Source organism: Tupaia chinensis, unplaced genomic scaffold (genome assembly GCF_000334495.1).
Source record: "Tupaia chinensis unplaced genomic scaffold, TupChi_1.0 Scaffold000402_1, whole genome shotgun sequence".
Taxonomy (NCBI): domain Eukaryota; kingdom Metazoa; phylum Chordata; class Mammalia; order Scandentia; family Tupaiidae; genus Tupaia; species Tupaia belangeri.
Window position 1 is genome coordinate 2,806,017 of NW_006159904.1, and position 21,438 is coordinate 2,827,454.

The window sequence follows — 21,438 nt, forward strand, 5'->3', positions numbered from 1 at the left end:
TTGAATCAAATGATAGGATCTCATTAGTTCTTATAGTTGAGTAACATTCCATAGTATATATATATGCCACACTTTTTCAACCCAGTCATTAGTTTTTAAACATTTAGGTTGGTTCCAGGTTTTAGCAATTGTGACTAATGCTGGAATAAACATCAATGTGGAAGTGTCTTTCTGACTGAGTGTTTTCCTGTGCTTTGGGTAAATACTAAGGAGTGGGGTTACTGAATCATATGGAAGTTCTATTTGTAGGTTTTTAATGAACTCTATATTGTTTTCCACAAACGGTGGGATTTACATTACCACCAGCAACGTAAAAGGATTCCAGTTTCACCACATTTCACCAGCACTTTCTGTTTGTTTGTTTGCTTGTTTGTTTGTTTTTGCCCTAGCCATTCTTTGTATTACATTGCAGAGCTTGTATTATGTTGCAGGGGTAAACAGTGATTCCACGGAGAAGGAAATACTTGGCACCAACTATAAAGGAAGAATTGGAGACTAGTGCAGTCTATAGACACAGACCTAGAAGTCAATCAGGAATTTTCCTTCCAGTTCCACTCCCAGGTCTTAATCTCCTTGGTTCACTTTCCTCACATATGAAAAAGTTACATTAATGGTCTAGAAGACTCTTGAATCTCTAAATTTTCCAATTGATTCCCAAAGGCAGATAGGTAGACTACTGCCAGTTAAAAGGGTACAGTGATCTAAAAAGCAAAGATAAAGACATGTGAGATGAACAAAGATATAGAAGCAAGACAGTAGGCTCCATCACAAAAAAAAAATGCAGTTTAATCTGGAATATAAAAATGAAGAGAAGGTGGTTCATTTGATAGGCACTGGGAAGCCAGGAAATATTTTAGCAAAGTGCTATGACAAAAAGAAGGGCTTTTGCCTCATCTAGAGCAATGTATAGGATGGTGGCTACAACAGCAGTGAGGTGAGGAGTTGGAAAGATCTAGGTTAAAATAGTGGTAAGACAAGCTAGGATGATGATGGACAGGAGTGGAAAGAAGACATTAGTAGAGACAGTCACCCCAACTGAATAATAGGTAATAATAGGTAGCAGAGAATAAAGGAGCCTGGAAAAGGTAACTTGTGTGTTAAGAATCACCCTGAAGGGTTATAAGTCCATGATATGTCCACTAGATGAGAGTTGAAAAAACAGGTAGTGATAATTCAGGGAGAGTCAGAAAGAAAATAAGAGCATAGTTTCAGAGAACATCAATATTGAGAGAGATTCTTGTTTTTTGGTTTTGTTTTATTTTTTACAGAATAGAAAAATTAAGCATGATTTTAATCAAAGATAAAGCAACTAGAAAGGCTAGAAATGAAGGTAAAAGAGGAAAACTAATAGAACAAGTATTAGATTTATTAGATGTGGTATCATTAATGTCATAATTAAGCATTCTAAGCTCTCATAATACTAAGAAACAAGTACAGAAAGTGAAATAAGAAGAGTCAAAGATAAACTAAGAGTTTGCCATCATCACTTAGTAAATACTTGGAACTTGTTGGAAAAGTCATGACATATTTTTTTCTATACAAAAACGTGTCATGACTTTTCTGACAACCCAATGTATATACAGAGAGAGAGAGGTGTTTAAAAACAATTGCCATTTTGTTTAAACAGTTCAGAGGAAAATAAAATTAAAGTCTGAGTTTATTTTGGTGCAAAAATAATTTGAAATCCATGGGTAGTTTTTCATGATATGCACGTTCTCTGAATGTTCTGAAGACTCTTCCACTTTGTATTTGTACATAGATCACCGCTTCCCTAATCATACATTTCTGGAGATGGATATGGTGATTTGTCCTGAACTTCAGACAAGCCAATTGCAGAACAAGACTTTGTGGCTCCTAGTCCCATGTAGCAGTAGCAGAGATTTATTTTTTATGAACAGAGTGACTCTTTCTGTCAAGATTAAGAACTGTAGTCTATGACCAAAGAACGCAGGGAAGCAAAATAGCACATTATCCATAAACTCAGTTTTACAGCATCAGAATTTTAGAAACAAAAGAGAATTTGTCCACACAGACAGATCCTCTCATCTACCACAGTTGTAAAACTTACAGAGAACTGCTGCTAGGGATCCAGTCAGCAGATGCCAGAGCTAAGGCTGGAACCCAGCGCCAGGGCTGTTTACACTCACGACTTCAGTGCTGCTCTGAAATCAACCACATCTATGTGTATAGGAAAGCTTTGGTTTTGAAACTATTGAGGAATAAAAATAGTTGAGAACTAGTAAACACACATAGCATGAAGCTTAAACCATTTGTGTAGATGTCTTTTTAAAGTACGCCTGAGGCAATCTTCTATCTCGGAGTCTTATATTTCAGCGAGGCAACATAAGGAAAGTGAAATAAACACTATTATAAAAACTGTTATACTCAAAATTTAAACCAATGCATCTTTACCTTCAGTCTGGCTTTAGACTCCCAGACCTGTCATCTGATTTCCACCTGAATGTGTTGCCTGAATTTTAAATTTGTCACATCCTCTCCTTTAGTTTAGGAAATATGCCCTCTGATCTTTAATCTTATGTAAGAAATCATTTATAAGAGAGAATAATGCTAAATAGTAGAAGCTGCATAAAGATGTGAGGTGAGTGCACAGGGGCTTAGGGAGACATGATTATAAACACAGGAATGGGTGTAAACAAAGGAAACGGGTTAGCGAATAGTAGTACCACAGTAAAGTAATAAAATGTTAACTTAATATATACTTTTTAAAAAACTAGTAGAACTACCTTCAAATGTGCATACAAATGCAATGTTCAGTGTTGAAGATTAGTATATCTGCATCCATGTTTTGATAATTATACACAGTATGTGTGCTATGAAAATCCATACTCTATTCACAAAAATATAAATAAATAAACTTTTTAAAGTGTATTTATATTTCAAACAAATTTTAACAATCACATTGATTAAGGAGATAATTTGGTATAATTTTCAAATAGCAAACAAATTTAAGAACTTATTGTAAAGGATAATCTCTCCCATAGTATATGCAGGAAGTGTTAGGTTTAAGAAAATAAGAACTGGGGCCAACAGGTGGCATGGTGGTTAAGGCGCTGGACTCTCACGTAGTTGACAGTGGTTCAAGTTCCAAACTTGGCAGCTTGTTTTTTCACTTCTTTCTCTCTCTTTCTCTCTGATGAGTGCACATGCCCTATTGCAAATTAAAATAATAATAATAATAATAATTTTTTTAAAAGAAAGAACTGAAGAGTTAAGCTTACAATTCTTTTTAAGTTACCCACTTGCTAACTTATTTATCTCTTCTGATATGGAGACTGTTATTAGTCATTAATAAAATTATATTTTCATACTAATCTTAAGCATACAGATCCTTAAACACTGATTTATTACCTTAAAGAAAAATGATCATCATCAATAATAATTGCTCCCAGATGAAAAATGTTTACTATTTTATCAATAATCATTAATGCAGAATATGCTTTAAGCAAATAATTATATTACCTTCTATATGATTTTTAAAACCAAATAACTAAGACATTTCCCAATTTTTTTTTCTCTAAGAATCATTCCACCACTTTGGTCAAGATAAATTTAAAAATCAAAAATTACTGTAGTTTATTGATTTCCTTAGGCTACGTTAAAACAACTCTGAGCTTGTATTCTTCTTACTATGAAACAAAATGCTGATCTCTGCCCTTCAAACATATGCCATACTTCAAATGCTGATCTTATCATGGCTTGCAAGTCAAACAGAGGTGGACTTTAAAGGAAGAAAGGAAACCCCTGGAGCCACTGGGACACATCAGGGGTCAGGCTGGTGATCTGATTCTGGTCAGAACTTACCCAGGGTCACAGTGCCTGAGTAAGGGCCACTTTGCTGCCAGCAGAACTATTTTTCAGCAAAAACAAATAACCAGAATTTGAAATATATAAAGTGCCACATTGTGAAATTGATTTTTTTCTGTCACTTGGCAATGTCCTATTTTTTTTTGTTTTTGTTCTGTGTTCTAAGTTTTTACCATAGGGCACATGGGCTCATTTAGAGACAGAGAAAGTGAGAAATCCTGGGGGCCGAGGTGGGGGGGAAATGGCCCCACTGCAATCTCTTCTCCTCCATTTTCCTCCTGGGATTTCAGGTACGCAAAGTCTAACCTGATTTTCAAGCCACCAGTTCTGGGATTTGAACCGAGCTCAGCCATGTGGGAGTTCAGTGTTGTAAGCATGCGCCACCTACTGCCCTCCCCCATTTGTTTTATTTGTAAAGAGAAAATAGAATTCTCCCAAGTCTCTGCTCCTCAAATTCTGTACATGAGAGTAAATAATCATAATAAATTATAAAATAATACTAGAGAGAGTTGGAAATCAGTGAAGGGTGGAACAGGGATTTTCTCATGTGTTTGAAGTATTGGTCACATTCCTTCTATGTTGTTGGATGTTCATTTTGAAATAAATTTTGAAATGTACCATCAGTTGTAAATGGAAGCTAAAGGCTCCCCCAAGCAGTGCAGAACACACACAAGAAGCCCAATTAATACTCTGTATTAGTGAAACATTATCTGCTTGGGTGAGTGGCTCCACTAAATTAATCTCTTGCTTCTTTTGGAAAGGTTTCAGAACTTTTCATCTTTGACTTCCAGGGACAGACACTGTCCTCCAGGCTTCCTGGAGCAGAACCTGACATCTCCCAGCCACGGGTGATGAGTCTGCGCTGTGGCCTGGAAAACAACTGTGCTTGCATCAGGCAGGGATCCAACTCCTGGACTGGAGGAGCCCACGCTGAAAACACAAAAGGGCTAAAAGGATAGGCACTTCTTACTGCACTATCCATGTATTCATCTGACATCTTCTATCTAGACTGAAATTTAAAAGGGTGGTAACAGTGGTTTACACTTGTTTCCTTTCCAAACTCTATCAAGGTGTCTTTGAGCAGGAAACGGGAAGGATGATTACTCCGTCTCTATGCGTTCCTTAATAACCAGAGTTGTATTACTGAAGATTAAAGAACATTACCCCAAATAAAACATTTTGACCATAATAAGCAAAATTGTTCAAGGAGTCGGTCTAAAAGTTTCTGGGTTTTCATTTTGAGGGTCCTGGGAGGGGGGAATAGAAAACCTTGTAGAAAGGGAATTTACACACTACTGAAACCAGACAGACACAAGGGGGCAGGAAGACCTTGACTTCAAAAGTGGCTGACAGAAATGAGATCTAAACTATTTTAGTTCGCCCTCCGGATATTTATCAATTCTCTTGGCATGCAAAGAAATGTGATGCTGACAAGTGGATTTAGTTTGTACTTGGTCTAATTGCTGCGAAGAGAACAGGAACGTCTCTAATGACAGCTACCCCAACAGCGGCGGCTTTGAGAGCCTGGGGCTACATTCTCTACAACTTATTCTTTGCTGCAAGGCGAGCGATTCTCATCAAACTGCATTTCTCACACATTCACACATTCCAAATGCCCCCCTTTTTTCTTTTACTTTGTGACCTCTGGTTGCAAAGGAGGTGAATGTTTAAAACACCAGTCCAAGAACCGTGCCCATCATAATTTATGAAGAGACGGGGGAGGGGGGGAGGTGCCGAGGGGGCGAAGGGTGGAAACCTGCTCCAGCCTTGTCTTTTCATTACAGCTGTTCCTTTGCAAATAATGTCCCAGCTTTTCTTTTTAGAGGGCTCTGGGTTTTGATTCAAACTCTAGCGACATTGTGTCTAACTTTCAGAGCGGGTTTGCGCGTTTCCTTGAAAACCGGCCATCCCTGCCCAGTATTTCACTGCATGGAAGCAGGGAGGAGGAGCTGCCGAGCTGCAAAGGTTAATGTCGCCGGGGTTGCAGGCAGATGAAGTGAACCCAGCACTGCAGTATACTGCGTCTTCTCTGCTCAAGCCCCAGATTAGCTGCCTGGAGCAAAGGCGAGCGAGGGTAGGCAGCTCCAGGCCGCCTCGCCGCTCACTTTCAGGACAACCTGTTGCGCCTCTACCTCCTCCCCTCTCCGCAGTTTCCCTGCCAGGGCGCTACGAGTTGATTGACAGAAATTGCTACCCAACCCTCTACTCCGGGCCTCCTCCTGGGACCATCGATTGGTCCCCTGGGAGGACTGGAGAAAGGGGGTGCGAGGGGTGGGATTTCCCTCAAAGCCCGGGGTCGGGCTGTGGAAAGTAGGAGTAGAGGGACTCAGTTCCCCGCGCTGCCGAGCCCAGAGCGGCTCAGCGGGACCCGCGGGGACGGCTTAGCCGTCTGGGCTGAGGCTCCTGCCCAGATCACGACGCGCAACTTCCCCATCTTTCCGGCCTAGCCCGGACTGCGGGAGAACTACCCCGGCAGCGCGCGGAGTTCCTGGCACTTTCCGGCAGTCTCTCTTGTTAACTGCCCGGGGACTGACTTTGCGCACTCTCAGGCTGACCTGTCCGAGCTCTAACATTCCGGCCATGACTGCAGCCGGGACTCCCGGGATCTCCTCCCGCGCGCGCCGGACTGCCAACTCCTCCAGCTTTCAGGCGATATCTCCGCAGCCGCCCCGGATAGCGCTGCTTCTGTCACTGGTAAGCTGCGTCCTGGCACAGCCCGCTGCCCCCGGCCAAGAATTGCTATCCCCGGGTCTCGCGGGGGCTTCAGGTGTCCCTGCGGAGAAGGCCATAGTGCTGGCGAACCGCGGACTCCGGGTGCCCTTTGGTCGTGAAGTGTGGCTAGATCCCCTGCACGACCTGGTTTTGCAGGTGCAGCCGGGGGATCGCTGCGCAGTGACCGTGGTAGACAACGACGCGCTGGCCCAACGGCCCGGTCGCCTGAGTCCCAAGCGCTTCCCTTGCGACTTCGGCCCTGGCGAAGTGAGCTACTCGCACCTGGGCGCGCGCAGTCCGTCGCGGGACCGGGTCCGGTTGCAGCTGCGCTATGACGCTCCGGGAGGGGCGATAGTGCTTCCGCTGGTGCTGGAGGTGGAGGTGGTCTTCACCCAGCTGGAGGTTGTGACTCGAAACTTGCCCTTGGTGGTGGAAGAACTCTTGGGGACCAGCAATGCCCTGGACGCGCGGAGCCTGGAATTTGCCTACCAGCCCGAGACAGAGGAGTGCCGCGTGGGCATCCTGTCCGGCTTGGGCGCGCTGCCTCGCTATGGAGAACTCCTCCACTACCCGCAGGTCCCTGCAAGAGCCAGGGAGGCAGGCGCCCCGGAGCCTCTCCTGATGGACTGCAAAGCTTTCCAGGAGCTAGGCGTGCGCTACCGCCACACAGCCTCCAGTCGTTCACCAAACCGGGACTGGGTGCCCATGGTAGTGGAGCTGCGTTCGCGAGGGGCTCCTGTGGGCAGCCCTGCTTTGAAACGCGAGCACTTCCAGGTGCTAGTGAGGATACGCGGAGGGGCCGAGAACACCGCGCCCAAGCCCAGTTTTGTGGCCATGATGATGATGGAGGTGGACCAGTTTGTCCTGACCGCCCTGACCCCAGACATGCTGGCGGCTGAGGATGCAGAGTCTCCCGCGGACCTGCTGGTCTTCAACCTCACCTCTCCGCTCCAGCCTGGCCAGGGCTACTTGGTGAGCACTGATGATCGCAGCCTGCCCCTCTCCTCCTTCACCCAGCAGGATCTGCGCCTCCTGAAGATTGCCTACCAGCCCCCGTCCGAGGACTCGGACCAGGAGCGTGTTTTTGAACTGGAGCTGGAGGTCGTGGACCCTGAAGGCGCAGCCTCAGACCCTTTTGCCTTCATGGTAGTGGTGAAGCCCATGAACACACTGGCTCCCGTGGTCACCCGGAACACTGGCCTTATTCTCTACGAGGGTCAGTCTCGGCCCCTGGCAGGCCCCGCAGACAGTGGACCACAAAACTTGGTCATCAGCGATGAGGATGACTTAGAAGCAGTGCGCCTGGAGGTGGTGGCTGGACTCCGGCACGGTCACCTTGTTATTTTGGGTGCCTCCAGTGGCATCTCTGCTCCCAAGACTTTTACAGTGGCGGAGCTGGCAGCTGGGCAGGTGGTCTACCAGCACGACGACAAGGATGGCTCCCTGAGTGACAACCTGGTGCTTCGCATGGTGGATGGAGCAGGCAGGCACCCGGTGCAGTTCCTATTCCCCATCACCTTAGTGCCTGTGGACGACCAGCCACCGGTTCTCAATGCCAACACGGGGCTCACACTGGCAGAGGGTGAAACAGTGCCCATCTTGCCCCCTGCTCTGAGTGCAACTGACATGGATTCAGATGACTCTCTGCTGCTTTTTGTGCTGGAGTCCCCAGCCTCAACTACAGGGCACCTGCTTCTTCGACAAACTCATCCTCCCCATGAGGAGAAGGAGCTTAGTGGGGGCTTTTGGAGGAAGCAGGGAGCATTCTACGAGCGGACAGTGACAGAGTGGCAGCAAAAGGACATAATGGAAGGGAGGCTGTTCTACAGGCACTCGGGGACCCACAGTCCTGGGCCAGTCATGGACCAGTTCACGTTCAGAGTCCAGGATAACCATGACCCCCCTAATCAATCTGGCCCACAGAGGTTTGTGATACGCATTCATCCTGTGGATCGCCTCCCTCCAGAGCTGGGCCTTGGCTGTCCCCTTCGGATGGTGGTGCAGGAATCCCAGCTCACACCACTGAGGAAGAAGTGGCTGCGCTACACTGACCTGGACACAGATGACCGAGAACTGCGTTACACAGTGACCCAGCCTCCCATGGACACGGATGAAAACCACTCACCAGCCCCGCTGGGCACCTTGGTCTTGACTGACAACCCCTCAGTTGTGGTGACCCATTTTACCCAAGCCCAGATCAACCACCATAAAATTGCTTATAGACCTCCAGGTCAAGAGCTGGGAGTGGCTGCTCGAGTGGCCCAGTTCCAATTCCATGTGGAGGATCGAGCTGGGAATGTGGCTCCGGGCACCTTCACCCTTTACTTGCAGCCAGTGGACAACCAGCCACCTGAGATCCTCAACACTGGCTTTACTATCCAGGAGAAGGGCCACCACATCCTGAGTGAGACTGAGTTACATGTGAAAGATGTAGACACTGATGTTGCTCACATCTCTTTTACTCTCACACAGGCACCCAAACATGGCCACATGCAAGTGTCTGGACAACAGCTGCATGTTGGGGGACTCTTTTATTTGGAAGATATAAAACAGGGGCGAGTTTCCTATTCCCACAGTGGAGATGAGTCCCTGACAGATAGCTGCTCCTTGGAAGTCAGTGACAGGCACCATGTGGTGCCCATCACTCTCAGAGTAAATGTCCGGCCCGTGGACAATGAGGCGCCCATTCTGAGCCTTCCTACTGGCACTCTGGAGTCCTATTTAGATGTCTTAGAAAATGGGGCTACTGAACTCACTGCCAATGTTATTAAGGGGAACAATGATGACACCGACGATTTTATGTTGACTTTTCTGTTGGAAGATCCACCCTTGTATGGAGAAATCCTGGTCAATGGAGTCCCAGCAGAGCAGTTTACCCAAAAAGACATCTTAGAGGGATCTGTTGTCTATGCCCACACCAGTGGTGAAATAGGTCTATTGCCCAAAGCAGACTCTTTCAACCTAAGTCTGTCTGATATATCTCAAGAATGGAGAATTCGTGGCAACACCATCCAAGGAGTTACTGTGTGGGTGACCATCCTCCCTGTTGACAGCCAGGCCCCAGAAATTTCTGTGGGTGAACAGTTCACAGTAATGGAAGGGGACAAAAGTGTTATAACTTCAATGCATATAAGTGCTGAAGATATGGATTCCATGAATGATGACATCTTGTGCACTATAGTCATTCAACCTACCTCAGGTTATGTTGAAAACATTTCTCCAGCACCAGGCTCAGAGAAATCAAGAACAGGAATTGCCATAAGTGCCTTCACTCTGAAAGATCTTAGACAGAGTCACATTTACTATGTCCAGAGTGTCCATAAAGGGGTGGAGCCTGTGGAAGACCGATTTATATTTCGTTGTTCTGATGGCATTAACTTTTCAGAGAGACATTTTTTTCCCATTGTAATCATTCCCACCAATGATGAACAGCCAGAAATATTTATGAGAGAATTTATGGTGATGGAAGGCATGAGTCTGGTGATTGATACGCCCATTCTCAATGCTGCTGATGCTGACATTCCCCCAGATGGTCTAACTTTCACTATTACCCAGTTTCCTACTCATGGTCACGTCATGAACCAGCTAATAAATGGCACAGTTTTGGTTGAAAGTTTCACCTTGGACCAGATTATAGAGAGTTCCAGTATTATTTACGAACATGATGACTCTGAGACCCAGGAAGATAGCTTTGTAATTAAACTAACAGATGGCAAGCATTCTGTAGAAAAGATGGTTCTCATTATGGTTATCCCAGTTGATGATGAGACCCCCAGAATGAGCATCAATAATGGACTAGAAATTGAAATCGGGGAAACCAAAATTATCAACAACAAAATATTAACGGCAACTGATTTAGACTCTGAAGACAAATCATTGATTTATATTATTCGTTATGGACCAGGACATGGCTTATTACAGAGAAGAAAGCCTGTAGGAGCCTTTGAAAATATCACTCTGGGCATGAATTTTACTCAAGATGAAGTGGACAGAAACTTAATTCAGTATGTTCATTTTGGGAAAGAGGGCATCCGGGACCTAATTAAGTTTGACGTGACTGATGGAATAAACACCCTCATAGATCGCTACTTTTATGTGTCCATTGGGAGCATTGATATTGTCTTCCCAGATGTGATAAGTAAGGGGGTGTCTTTGAAAGAAGGTGGTAAGGTCACTCTCACAACAGACCTACTAAGCACTAGCGACTTGAACAGTCCTGATGAAAACTTAGTTTTCACCATCACCAGGGCTCCCATGAGAGGTCACTTAGAGTGCACTGATCAACTGGGACTGCCCATCACATCTTTCACACAGCTCCAGCTGGCTGGCAACAAAATCTACTACATCCACACAGCTGAGGATGAGGTAAAGATGGACAGTTTTGAGTTTCAAGTCACTGATGGACGTAACCCTGTCTTCCGAACATTCCGTATCTCCATTAGTGATGTGGACAACAAAAAGCCAGTGGTCACCATCCATAACCTGATTGTCAGTGAAAGTGAAAACAAGCTGATCACTCCTTTTGAACTCACTGTTGAAGACAGAGATACTCCTGACAAACTTCTGAAATTTATTGTCACCCAGGTGCCTGTCCACGGTCATCTCCTATTCAATAATACCAGGCCTACCATGATTTTTACCAAGCAAGACTTGAATGAAAACTTAATCAGCTACAGACATGATGGCACCGAGTCAAGTGAAGACAGCTTCTCCTTCACAGTGACGGACGGCACCCACACGGACTTCTATGTTTTTCCTGACACAGTATTTGAAACAAGGAGACCCCAAGTGATGAAGATCCACATTTTAGCTGTTGATGATAGTGTCCCCCAAATTTCAGTGAATAAAGGGGCCTCTACACTTCGCATGCTGGCCATTGGCCACTTGGGATTCATGATTACAAGCAAAGTATTGAAAGCAGAGGACAGAGACAGCCTGCACTTTTCTCTCAGGTTCATCGTGACAGAGTCCCCTCAACATGGCCACCTCCTCAACTTGGGGAAAGGCAACTATAGCATCACTCAGTTTACCCAAGGTACGTTTCCTTTTTCTTTTCTTAAAACCAAAGGGCATCCCAGATTATACTTCCTGAGATATGGCTGTCACTGAAAACTTTGTAAGTAGATCATTAGAGGGCAAGAGAAAGGAAAAGAAGGCAAAAGGCAAGGGGAGAATACTGGGACTCACGGGTTTGGGGGAACAGCTCCCTTCTTGCTGTATGTGTGTATGTAGCTTTTCTTTTTTCTTCTTTTTTTGAGAGTTTTTTTGTTTGTTTGTTTTTTTGTTTGTTTTTAGCTATCAGGCATGTTCGCTCGCTGAAGAGACAGAGAGAGACAAAGAGACGGAAAACAAGAAATCACCCCCCTCCCCGTGCAATCTCTTCTTCTCCAATCTCCTCTTGGGATCTGGGCATACATGTAACAGGCATGAGTTTCTGGCTGCCGGATATGGGACACGAACCACAGTCAACAAAGTGGGAGTCCAGCAACGTAACTAGAGGGACCATCATCTTCTGGTCCCTCTAGTCTGTAGCTCTTCTAGAGACAGAAGAACTGCTTATAATGAAATAGCATAATGTTAGATTGCTTAAGATAATGTATAATGGGGACCAGTACTTGGCATAATGGCTATTTCACTGGACTCCCATGTAGTCGACCGCAGTTCAAGACCCGGACCTGGTGACTTAAAACTCAGTTGGGCACATGTGTATGTGTGCCCAAGATCCTAAGAGGAGAATGGAGAGTAAGAGATTTTGGAGTGGCCATACCTCCTGGGCGGGGGGTGGGGTGGGGTGGTCGGTGATTTCTCACTTTCTGTGTCTCTGTCTTTCCGGCAAGCACACACACCCTATAGCAAAAACCTCTCCCTAAAAAAAAAAAAAAAAAAAAAAAAAAAAAAAAAAAAAAAAAAAAAACAAAAAACAAGAGAGGGAGAGGAGAAAGAAAGAAAGAAAGAAAGAAAGAAAGAAAGAAAGAAAGAAAGAAAAAGAAAAAGATAATTATATAACCTTCACTAGAGCAAGCATCAGTGTCTTTTGATAGTGGCAAAGGATGCTGCTGCCAAGCATGATTTCAGTGAATTTATATTGAAACAGGCTTTCCAATTCTGCTTCATTTGCCACACTGTCCTCTGAGCCCCCTGTTTTGTGTACTGCAGATAGTTCATGCAGCATGTTAGCACCTTCAGGAAAGATGTGCTAGCTAAATTCTAGTTGATCACATTGCTATCCTTATCAACTACTATTCCTTCAAAAAAGCCTTGGAATTGATGTTATTGTGATTAATTTATAACAGCATTATTCCCATAGTGTGATGGTTGTTAGAAACATTGTAAGTAGAAGAAAAGAATGTTTTGTTTTATCAATCTTTAAAAATTATTTTACACTTATTCAGACAAATACCTGTCCAAAGACATGATCCCAAAGATACATCTTGAGTTAATTACCCTTCTATGTACATGGCACACTTCTATAATACACACGAAAGGTCGGTATACTTAATGACATAGAGAAGACAGTATGACCATCACCGAAATATGCATTTTATTATTTAGACCTGAATGTATGTAAACAAGATTAATAGCAGAAGAAAAAAATTATCTCATTATTCCAAATCTCTTCTCTGCCCTTTGCAAACACAAGAACACCACCAGTTGTCTCAAGCACCTACATTCTTGAGGCAACAGGGCTTTTCTAACCTGAGTTTTCTTTGTGGGTGGACACAGTCTGAAACAGGAAGGGCAAGTGGCCTATGTGGAGCTATTCAGTGCTGGAAGGGAACAGCCCATAGCCCATTCAGTTTGCTAGCTAGGGAATTGAAACTCTCTTCTCTAGAACGGGCGACTTTCATTACAAAGGGATTTGGATTGCTTTCATGAAAATCTCACCACATCAGAATGGAAAGTAGATCTGTCCTATGTGGGCTTTGTGAGTAGAGATGGAGTCTAACCCCAGAGCATCCCAATGGGGGTGTACTTTTTCTAAAACAGTGTTGTGCTCTTAGATAACAAATGCTTTAATACACATGGATGTAGCAAAACGAAGTGTTCAAGTGAACTACGTCTCTGTTGGAGATGCTGGCAAATAGCCCCACACTCCAACCTCCTGATTCTTGGCTGAAAGCCTGAATATATCCTAGGGCCTGCAGGGACAGGAAAACCCGAGTGCCAAGTGTCATGCCAGACCAGCGGGAAACTTTTGTGTGAAGGCTTTCTGAGGATAGAGATGCCATGCAATCTTACACTGGCTTATTTTCATGGAAAATGACGAGGATGAAAGGAATATATTAGAGGGCAGAAAATAGTATTTAAAATGATTTCACTGACCTGAAAAGGAATCTAATTTTAGAGATGTAAGAAAACAAATTTTTAGATGAAGATAGGCAAATAATTTAATTAAAATTCTATGGACCAACTCTAACAACTGAAAATATCAGTATATTGTCTTAAGTATTAACCTCAAAATTTTGCTATTTTAATGGCAGTTCTATCTCTCATAGACTCTGACTTTGAATCACCATGATTAATTTTGACAATCTTCATAAATATAAGATAGTTATAAGTTTATTTAAGAAGATGATGCTTTAAAAAAAATACCTTTTCAAGGGAAATTATGACATTCCAATACAACCCAAATATTGACTAGGAATATCATGTGCATTTAATTACACAACATTCATTTGAACAAGTTGAGGCTGGAATTTGGTTCATAACAGTTATATATGAAGATTATGTAAGTGATTAAAAATGAAGAAAGCTCCAGCAGAGAAGTACCATGATAACCTTCCAGTAGGAAAAATAAAAGCAGTGTTTTGAGTTTTTTATTTGTTTTTGATTATGAAGAGATAAGATAAACTGGTTTTTGGTGGATTTTCAATGCTCTGAATTAAGGCAATTAACAAGTGGCTAAGGGATCTCATTTCTAAATAAATTATCTAAATGGTTTCTACAAGAAAAAAAATAAGCTTCAAAACTTACAAAATTTTATTATCAAGAAAAGCTAACTGTAGAATAAAGCAAATTAGAAAATTTTTTAGTAGTTTCAAACTTCTCTTCTTTGCTAAGGTACCCCTTATTTCTCCATTCTATGTCTAAATCACATGTCCCAAGTATCTGATTTACTTTTTTCATACAGTATGTACGTAATGACATTTTGTGTGAGATTACTTATAAATCACTTATAGGACAGCAGAAATTTCCCTAAAGATTTGGGGTTACCAAGCTTATTAAAGAACCTAGGAGGGATCCGCAGTAGCACAAACACTCCCACATGGCCGACCCGGACCTGGCTGCTTGCTTTCTCACCTTCCCTCTCTCTCTCTGTGTGTGTCTCTTTCTGGTCAAATTAAAAAAAAAAAAAAAAAAAAGAATTAATAAATAAAATTTTAAAAAAACTCATAGAATGATTGTGTACTTAAACTGAAATAAATGTAATGCATATTTACAAGTAGAAGAAAGTCTAGTTAATTCTTATCTTTATCTTTCTCTCTATATATGGAAATTATTGAATTCCAAATACACACACACATCTGTATACACACACTTATATGCACACATATCTATACATATATACTATATGTTATATAGATACATGTATATAAAATAAAAGAGGTTGGGTATGTTCCAACTAAACAACATTGCATGTATAACTTGCAGAGAAAATCTGACATTTGTGTGTCATATGATTGCACTCATGTTTTCTTTATCTTTAAAAATATTCCTAAATCTATATATATGAAAGTGTGTGTGTATTTATACTATTTTTGTGTTATTTTTAGGAGATCTTGTAGAATAATAATGTCTTTACTTGAGATTATTTAAGTCTCTCTTTTGAATCATGAATTATTTAATTAAATTATAAGTGATATGAAAAGGGTTTTCTTATGTTCTTACTAGTCAATATCACAGCTTTAACTTTCAGAGAAAATCTGAGATGTGTGTGTCATATAATTGTATTCATGTGCTCTTTAACTTTAAAAGCATTCTTAAAAGATCAGTTTTGCAGTGGCAATTTATTTCAATGAAACTATTCTTAAGTATTATATTTTTGCTTAAAAAATTAATATAGGTATTGGGAATGTTAAACAGTATTTTTTTTCCTAGTATTTTTTAGATTTTATTATACAATTTTAAGAAAAGTGGGAGCTTTGGAAAAGGGTCTCCCTCACAGGGCCAGATGGTAAAGATGTGTATTCAGCAGAGTTGATTTTATTCCTTACAAGGGAAGGTTATAAAAGTTAAAAATTGTTTAGAGTAAAAAGGCCATATCATACATAGAAATGATATGTATATGATATGTGTGATCTACCACACTACTCAAATCTCATTTTAAATTAAGAAACATTTGAGCCTTTACTGATTAGAAGTCTCTAAGCAAGGACTGTTACAAGTTAAGATGAAACAAAAGCAAAAAAAAAAAAAAAAAAAAACCAAACATTTTAATCTACTAGGCAAGGTAGCTATAAAGAAAGATAAAAATGACACTAAGCAAAAAGTGTGGAAAGTTATAGGGGATTTAGAAGTGAAGTGCTAAGGGAAAACAAAATATTTCAGACTCCCTTCACCTTCAAATAGCTCTATTATGAAAAACTAGCCATTAACTATAAAATCAGATTTTCCCTTCTCTGGGTATTCCTGGTTGCAAGTTAGAGCCTTCATTTTACATTTGTAAAGCAGAGCTATAGAAAGTCATGCAGTAATCTGTTGATTCTAGTGCCTTGCCTCACACGAGATTACTTTATCATAAAGTCATTATCTTATATATAATGCCTTTGAACTCCATAGCGTGACCTTAATAATAGAGCTTCAAGGAAATGGGAAAACCATAGAACATCCACTAGATGAATAAATATTACATTCCATTGCTGGAAGTAGTTTTAGCAATGGTCTTGACGTTGGCCTTAGAAAAATCACTGACTAGCTCAGATCAAATAAAGACCTATTATAACACAGAACAGAATGATATTTGTTTTATCATGTTTCCTGTGTGGCATCATTAAGGAGAGAAACAGGAAAAATGGATGAATAAATTTTCAGAAGTGTGTCTTAATTAGTAACCTTTAGCCTTGACTGAGTAGGAAGTAACACAGGAGCACTTTTGAGATGCTGTAACTTTCTACTGTGAATACAGGTCTATTAGATATTGTTTGTCCTAAATTCTCTCTAACATTGAATCATGGTAGTTATTTCAATCTGGGGATTTTTAAAATATCTCCATGATTTTTTTTTCCTTTCAAATTTTGGAGAGCCTATAAACATCCCACTAAACCACAACAGGCAAGAAAAGTGAGCCAGTGTGGGGAGGCAAAGACCCTTTCCTTTGAGGGTCAGTCCTACAATCAGGGGAAAAAGTGTCAAGAAATCTTCCATGACTCAAAATATCTTCCTTTCCAACTGACTGACTTTCCATATTTAGATAGTCACTCCTTCAGTGCATGAACACGCAGATATCCTTGGAAGGGGCAATACCTAGCTATTATTGTAGCCTAACTCTCTCACTCTATCTGTGTGTGAGATCAGATTTCCATGGGACAACTGAAATCAAGGGGCTTAGAGATCTAAGATATAAGAGAGCATAACTTCTCTGAAGAGAAGAAGGGGATCTAAGCATGTTTACAGAAAAATAACAGCCAAGAATATTAGCCCTAAGTAATGAGTCATCAGTTTTACTCTAGTAATTAATTATCTTACTTTTTTGGTTATTTTCTAGCTGACATTGATGACATGAAAATATGCTATGTCTTAAGAGAAGGGGCTAATGCCACAAGTGATAAGTTCCGCTTTGCAGTTGAAGATGGTGGTAAGTATTTCCCTGTCCTAGTAGTGAAAACAAAGGGAAGGAGTTTCTTGGCTGTTCTTTGACTACATTATGACAAGAAATCTTTATCAAGTATCATTTTATGCTTACCTGAATTTATACCCGTGAATTGGATATTTGCTACAGGAAATTTTACAATCTCAGCTTGGTTATAAATCCCACTCTGTCATGACTACATATAAGTGTTCAAGTTAAATTGTTTTTGTCTTATGATTTGTAAAGCGCTAAAGAGAGAGATTTGTATAAATAGGAGTCCTATGTCCAGCTGTAAGATTACACCCTCTGTGAGGTTGCCTGCTTCGTGCAACAAGAGGATGTTGGAATCCAGCCCAACTCCACTGACAGCCATGTGCTTGTCACTCACCCCAACCCCACTTCATGGCTCAAAGCACGTGCACTTTAACAATTTGCACATGGATCCTGTAGGGACTAATGGTGATGAGTAATGTGTTGCATTCCCCAAGAAATCAGTGCTAAAGAAATGTCTATTTTTCTCACCATATATAGGGTGTATAATGATTTTCTTCATTTGGGATATTTTTGTGACCTAATCTAGCTAAACCTTTTTCTTGGTGAAATCTAAAGAACTCTGCCGAGGATGGTCTATGACTTGAGATCTGAGTCTCCTAGGCAGTCTTACTATAATTTCTCCTCAAAACTCACATTTTTTGTAGATGTAAACCACTTCTCTTTAAAAGCCTATAAAGTAGGAGAGAAACTAGCCCCTTCTAGGTTCATCGCATTACTGGGGATTTTTTGTTGTTGTTTACTTTTTATTTTAAGGTCATCGTAGATTCATAATGAAGTATAAAAATAGTAAAGAGAAGTACCATGTCCCAATCACTTGGATTCCACCAGATAATACCTTATATTACATTATGTTAGTACACAATTACCCTACATTACATTAGTGCACTATTAAAAGTAGAAAATTTTACTCATGTAATGCACAAAGCTGTTTTAAAAGATAAATTTTTAAGAAACTCTCAGTGGGACCAACAGTTAGCATAATGGCTATGTCGCTGAAGTCCTATGTAGCCGACCGCGGTTCGCGTCCCGGACCCGGTGGCTTAAACTCAACGCTGGGCGCATGTGCATGCGTGCCCAAGATCCTGAGAGGAGAATGGAGGAGAAGTGATTACGGCGTGCCATCCCCCCTGGGGAGCGATTTCTCGCTCTCTCTCTCTCTGTCTCTCTCTGTCTTTCTGGTGAGCGCACGTGTCCTATAGCAAAAACTTCTCAAAAAAAAAAAGAACCCAGAAACAAAAACAAAAACAAACTCTCAGTGAAACTAGACTTAATAATTCTTAAAATTTTAGTAAAATACATTCTAATACTAAAGATAACATTTTCTTCTGCCTTGAAATTTTCTTTATGTAAAGAAATTGTCCTGTGCATTTTATATCCTTCTATATTTAATATTGCCCATCAATATTTTATATTATAATTTTGGACAAATCTGATTTTCTCTGAAGGCAAATTAGTTGGCGAAACACAATAACTGTTCTGTTTCACCTTCTTTCTATCCCATTTGTTCTCATATTCTCGAAAATGAAGTAACTGACTATGAGGGTGTTTTTGTTGTGTGTCCTCATGGCATGCAAAAGCACAGCTCACATTGTATGAAAAGGACATAGAAAATGAGGGAACATGTGAGAGAGAAGAAATAGGGACAAGAGAAATGATCCAGAATCAGTCATCTGTCCTGATAAAGCTTTTTATAAATGACATGCTTGGGGCCAACAGGTGGTGTGGTAGTTAAGGCACTGGCCTCCCATATAGCTGACCATGGTTCGAGTCCTTGACTTGGTGGCTTGAAAATCATGCCAGGGTGTGAGCATGCATTCCCAAAATCCCAAGGAGAGAGTGGAGGAAAAGGGATTGTGGCATGGTCATACCCCCAGGAGGTGATTTCTCATTTTCCCTCTCACTGTCTCTCTCTCTCCCCAGCGAGCACTCATGCCCTGTGTCTAAAACCTAAAAATAAAAATAAAGTCAAAATGGCATGCATTATGTCATCTATCTCAAAAAGATTGCAGCTTACTCATCATATTTTTTGAAGCACTAAATAGCATTTGTTTAAAATATCACTGGGCATAATGTGATCACATCTCTGAAAAATGACATCTGTTGGATGTCATATGCTAATTTGTGTTCAACTATTTGATTTCTACTATGAATCAGAAATTTAAAAGTTAATGCCTTTATTTTTAGAACAACCAAAATATAGTTTAATATTCTACATACAAAGGAAATCCACTAATATATAAAAAACTTTATTGAATCTTGATGATCAAAGAGGAATTTCTACGCAGGTAGACTTTAGTAAGACCTTGAAATAATCCAAAATTCTATAATATATAGAAATTTAAGAACTACATTTTTTATTGAGACACCATGTTTCTCTCTTAGAATGATTGAATAAACCTTGATAGCAAAGGCGGGATTTGGTTTAAGATGACTATCAATTCAGAATCCATTGGCTACAAGTATCCTGACATTATAGCATGAACTTGCTTTATACTTTGCCTTTTGTTTACACATACACACACACACAAACACACACACACAATTTTTCTGCTAGTTTATACATTCCTTAGTTGGGTGGAATAGTAGTATTTACTTTAAAATGTTGGTCTGCGTTCAAACTTTGGGAAACACTATACAGTATCAAGTTTCAAAATATTAATGAGGAATGACTAGCTGGAGAGGCTGGTTTGTTTTTGGATTTGTTGAAAGTGTGGAAATGCCTCTAAAGATTATCTTTGTGTTTATGAAAAACTAAGCAAAATCATTTCAGGAGCTTTTACTGAACTATAGATTCATGCCAGAAAAAGATTCCACTGACATCCTTCTTTACTCTTTCTTCCCACTGACCAAGCAGTACTTAGAGGGCTCAGGTAGACGCTGGCACATTGCCTCTTGAACAGAACTTACCTTACTTCCTCTGAAACAACAAAACTTCCATTTAACAGAACAAATACAGACTTGCAAAATTAAAAAATTAAAAAAAGAAACCCTCCTAGGGGGTGCTTTCTCATTTTCTTTCACCCTCTTCCCCCCTCCCCCGGCCCCACTCTCTCTGGCAAGCTTCATGTACCCAATAGCAAATTAAAAAGAGAAATAAAGCTAAAGTCACATATGTATATCCAAATTGTTCTATCCTAATTTTTTCATTGTCTTATACATGTCCTCATTTTTGATGGGAAGTATGATATTATTTAAACTTACAGAATATTCACTGTAATGACTGAAAATCTACTTCATACAGTGAGAATACACCTACACATACATCATCCCTATGAACTATATGAAAAGCTTCCAGTATTTTACATCTGGGAAACAAGACAAAATGACATAAAATTAAGAATTCTCTATTCCCAGTTCTCTTTCTAATCTACTAAATAGACTTTCTTCAAATCAACAAGATTGGCTTAAGTATGGGAACTAAGAAAATTACTGGGGCAAACATTATCCTTGAAAACACACATATAACACAGGAGCTGGATGGTGCAGTGGCCAAAATGGTGCTTTCTGTGTGGCTGGCCCATGTCGGAAGGATGCCAGCTCTCCTCTGGAGAGGTCCCTGAGTACTGAACGTGCACATGTGCCCATAATCCAGGGCTGGCTGTAGCTGTGGGTAGAGCTCAGCATCAAGACCCTGTTGGGGGTGCTATCTTTGTGTCTCTCTTGCCCATGGAAGAAAGCAGACTTTGAAAAATAAAACTTTGAAAAGACTTTGAAAAGTGAAAAATTTTAAATTAAATATAACACTTTCAAAAATCAAGAATGAGAGGAGAGATGGAGAACAAAGGGCTAAGGTTTCTTCTTTTCTGTTTAATCGTGTTATCGTAAGAATCAGGCTGGCCCAGGAATTCTGTTATGATAATAGTAATGGATTAGTGGTCATGCACCACTCAAGAGATGGTGTTTTGGGATATAGTTACTACTTTTTGAGTTTTTGAACAGTTGGGAGTATTAGCAAATGACAGAAGTAAAGGGTACACTGTGTGAGGAATAGGTACTATCAGGATATTACACCTCCCTATATCACCCCTGTATCCTTGATAAACAAACAAAATAAGAAA

General features: G+C 41.0%; 1 protein-coding gene across 1 annotated transcript in view; it reads left to right on the forward strand.

Annotated features, from left to right (window-relative positions):
* The first annotated feature begins 6,211 nt into the window (after nt 1-6,211).
* The window catches only part of FREM2 (FRAS1 related extracellular matrix 2), a 230,356-nt gene continuing 215,129 nt past the window's right edge, over nt 6,212-21,438 (forward strand). The window contains exons 1-2 of the mRNA XM_006154200.3: nt 6,212-11,572; nt 17,243-17,332. Of these exons, the coding sequence (XP_006154262.1) occupies nt 6,406-11,572; nt 17,243-17,332 (5,257 nt within the window). The 5' untranslated portion in view covers nt 6,212-6,405. The remainder of the gene's footprint in view (nt 11,573-17,242; nt 17,333-21,438) is intronic.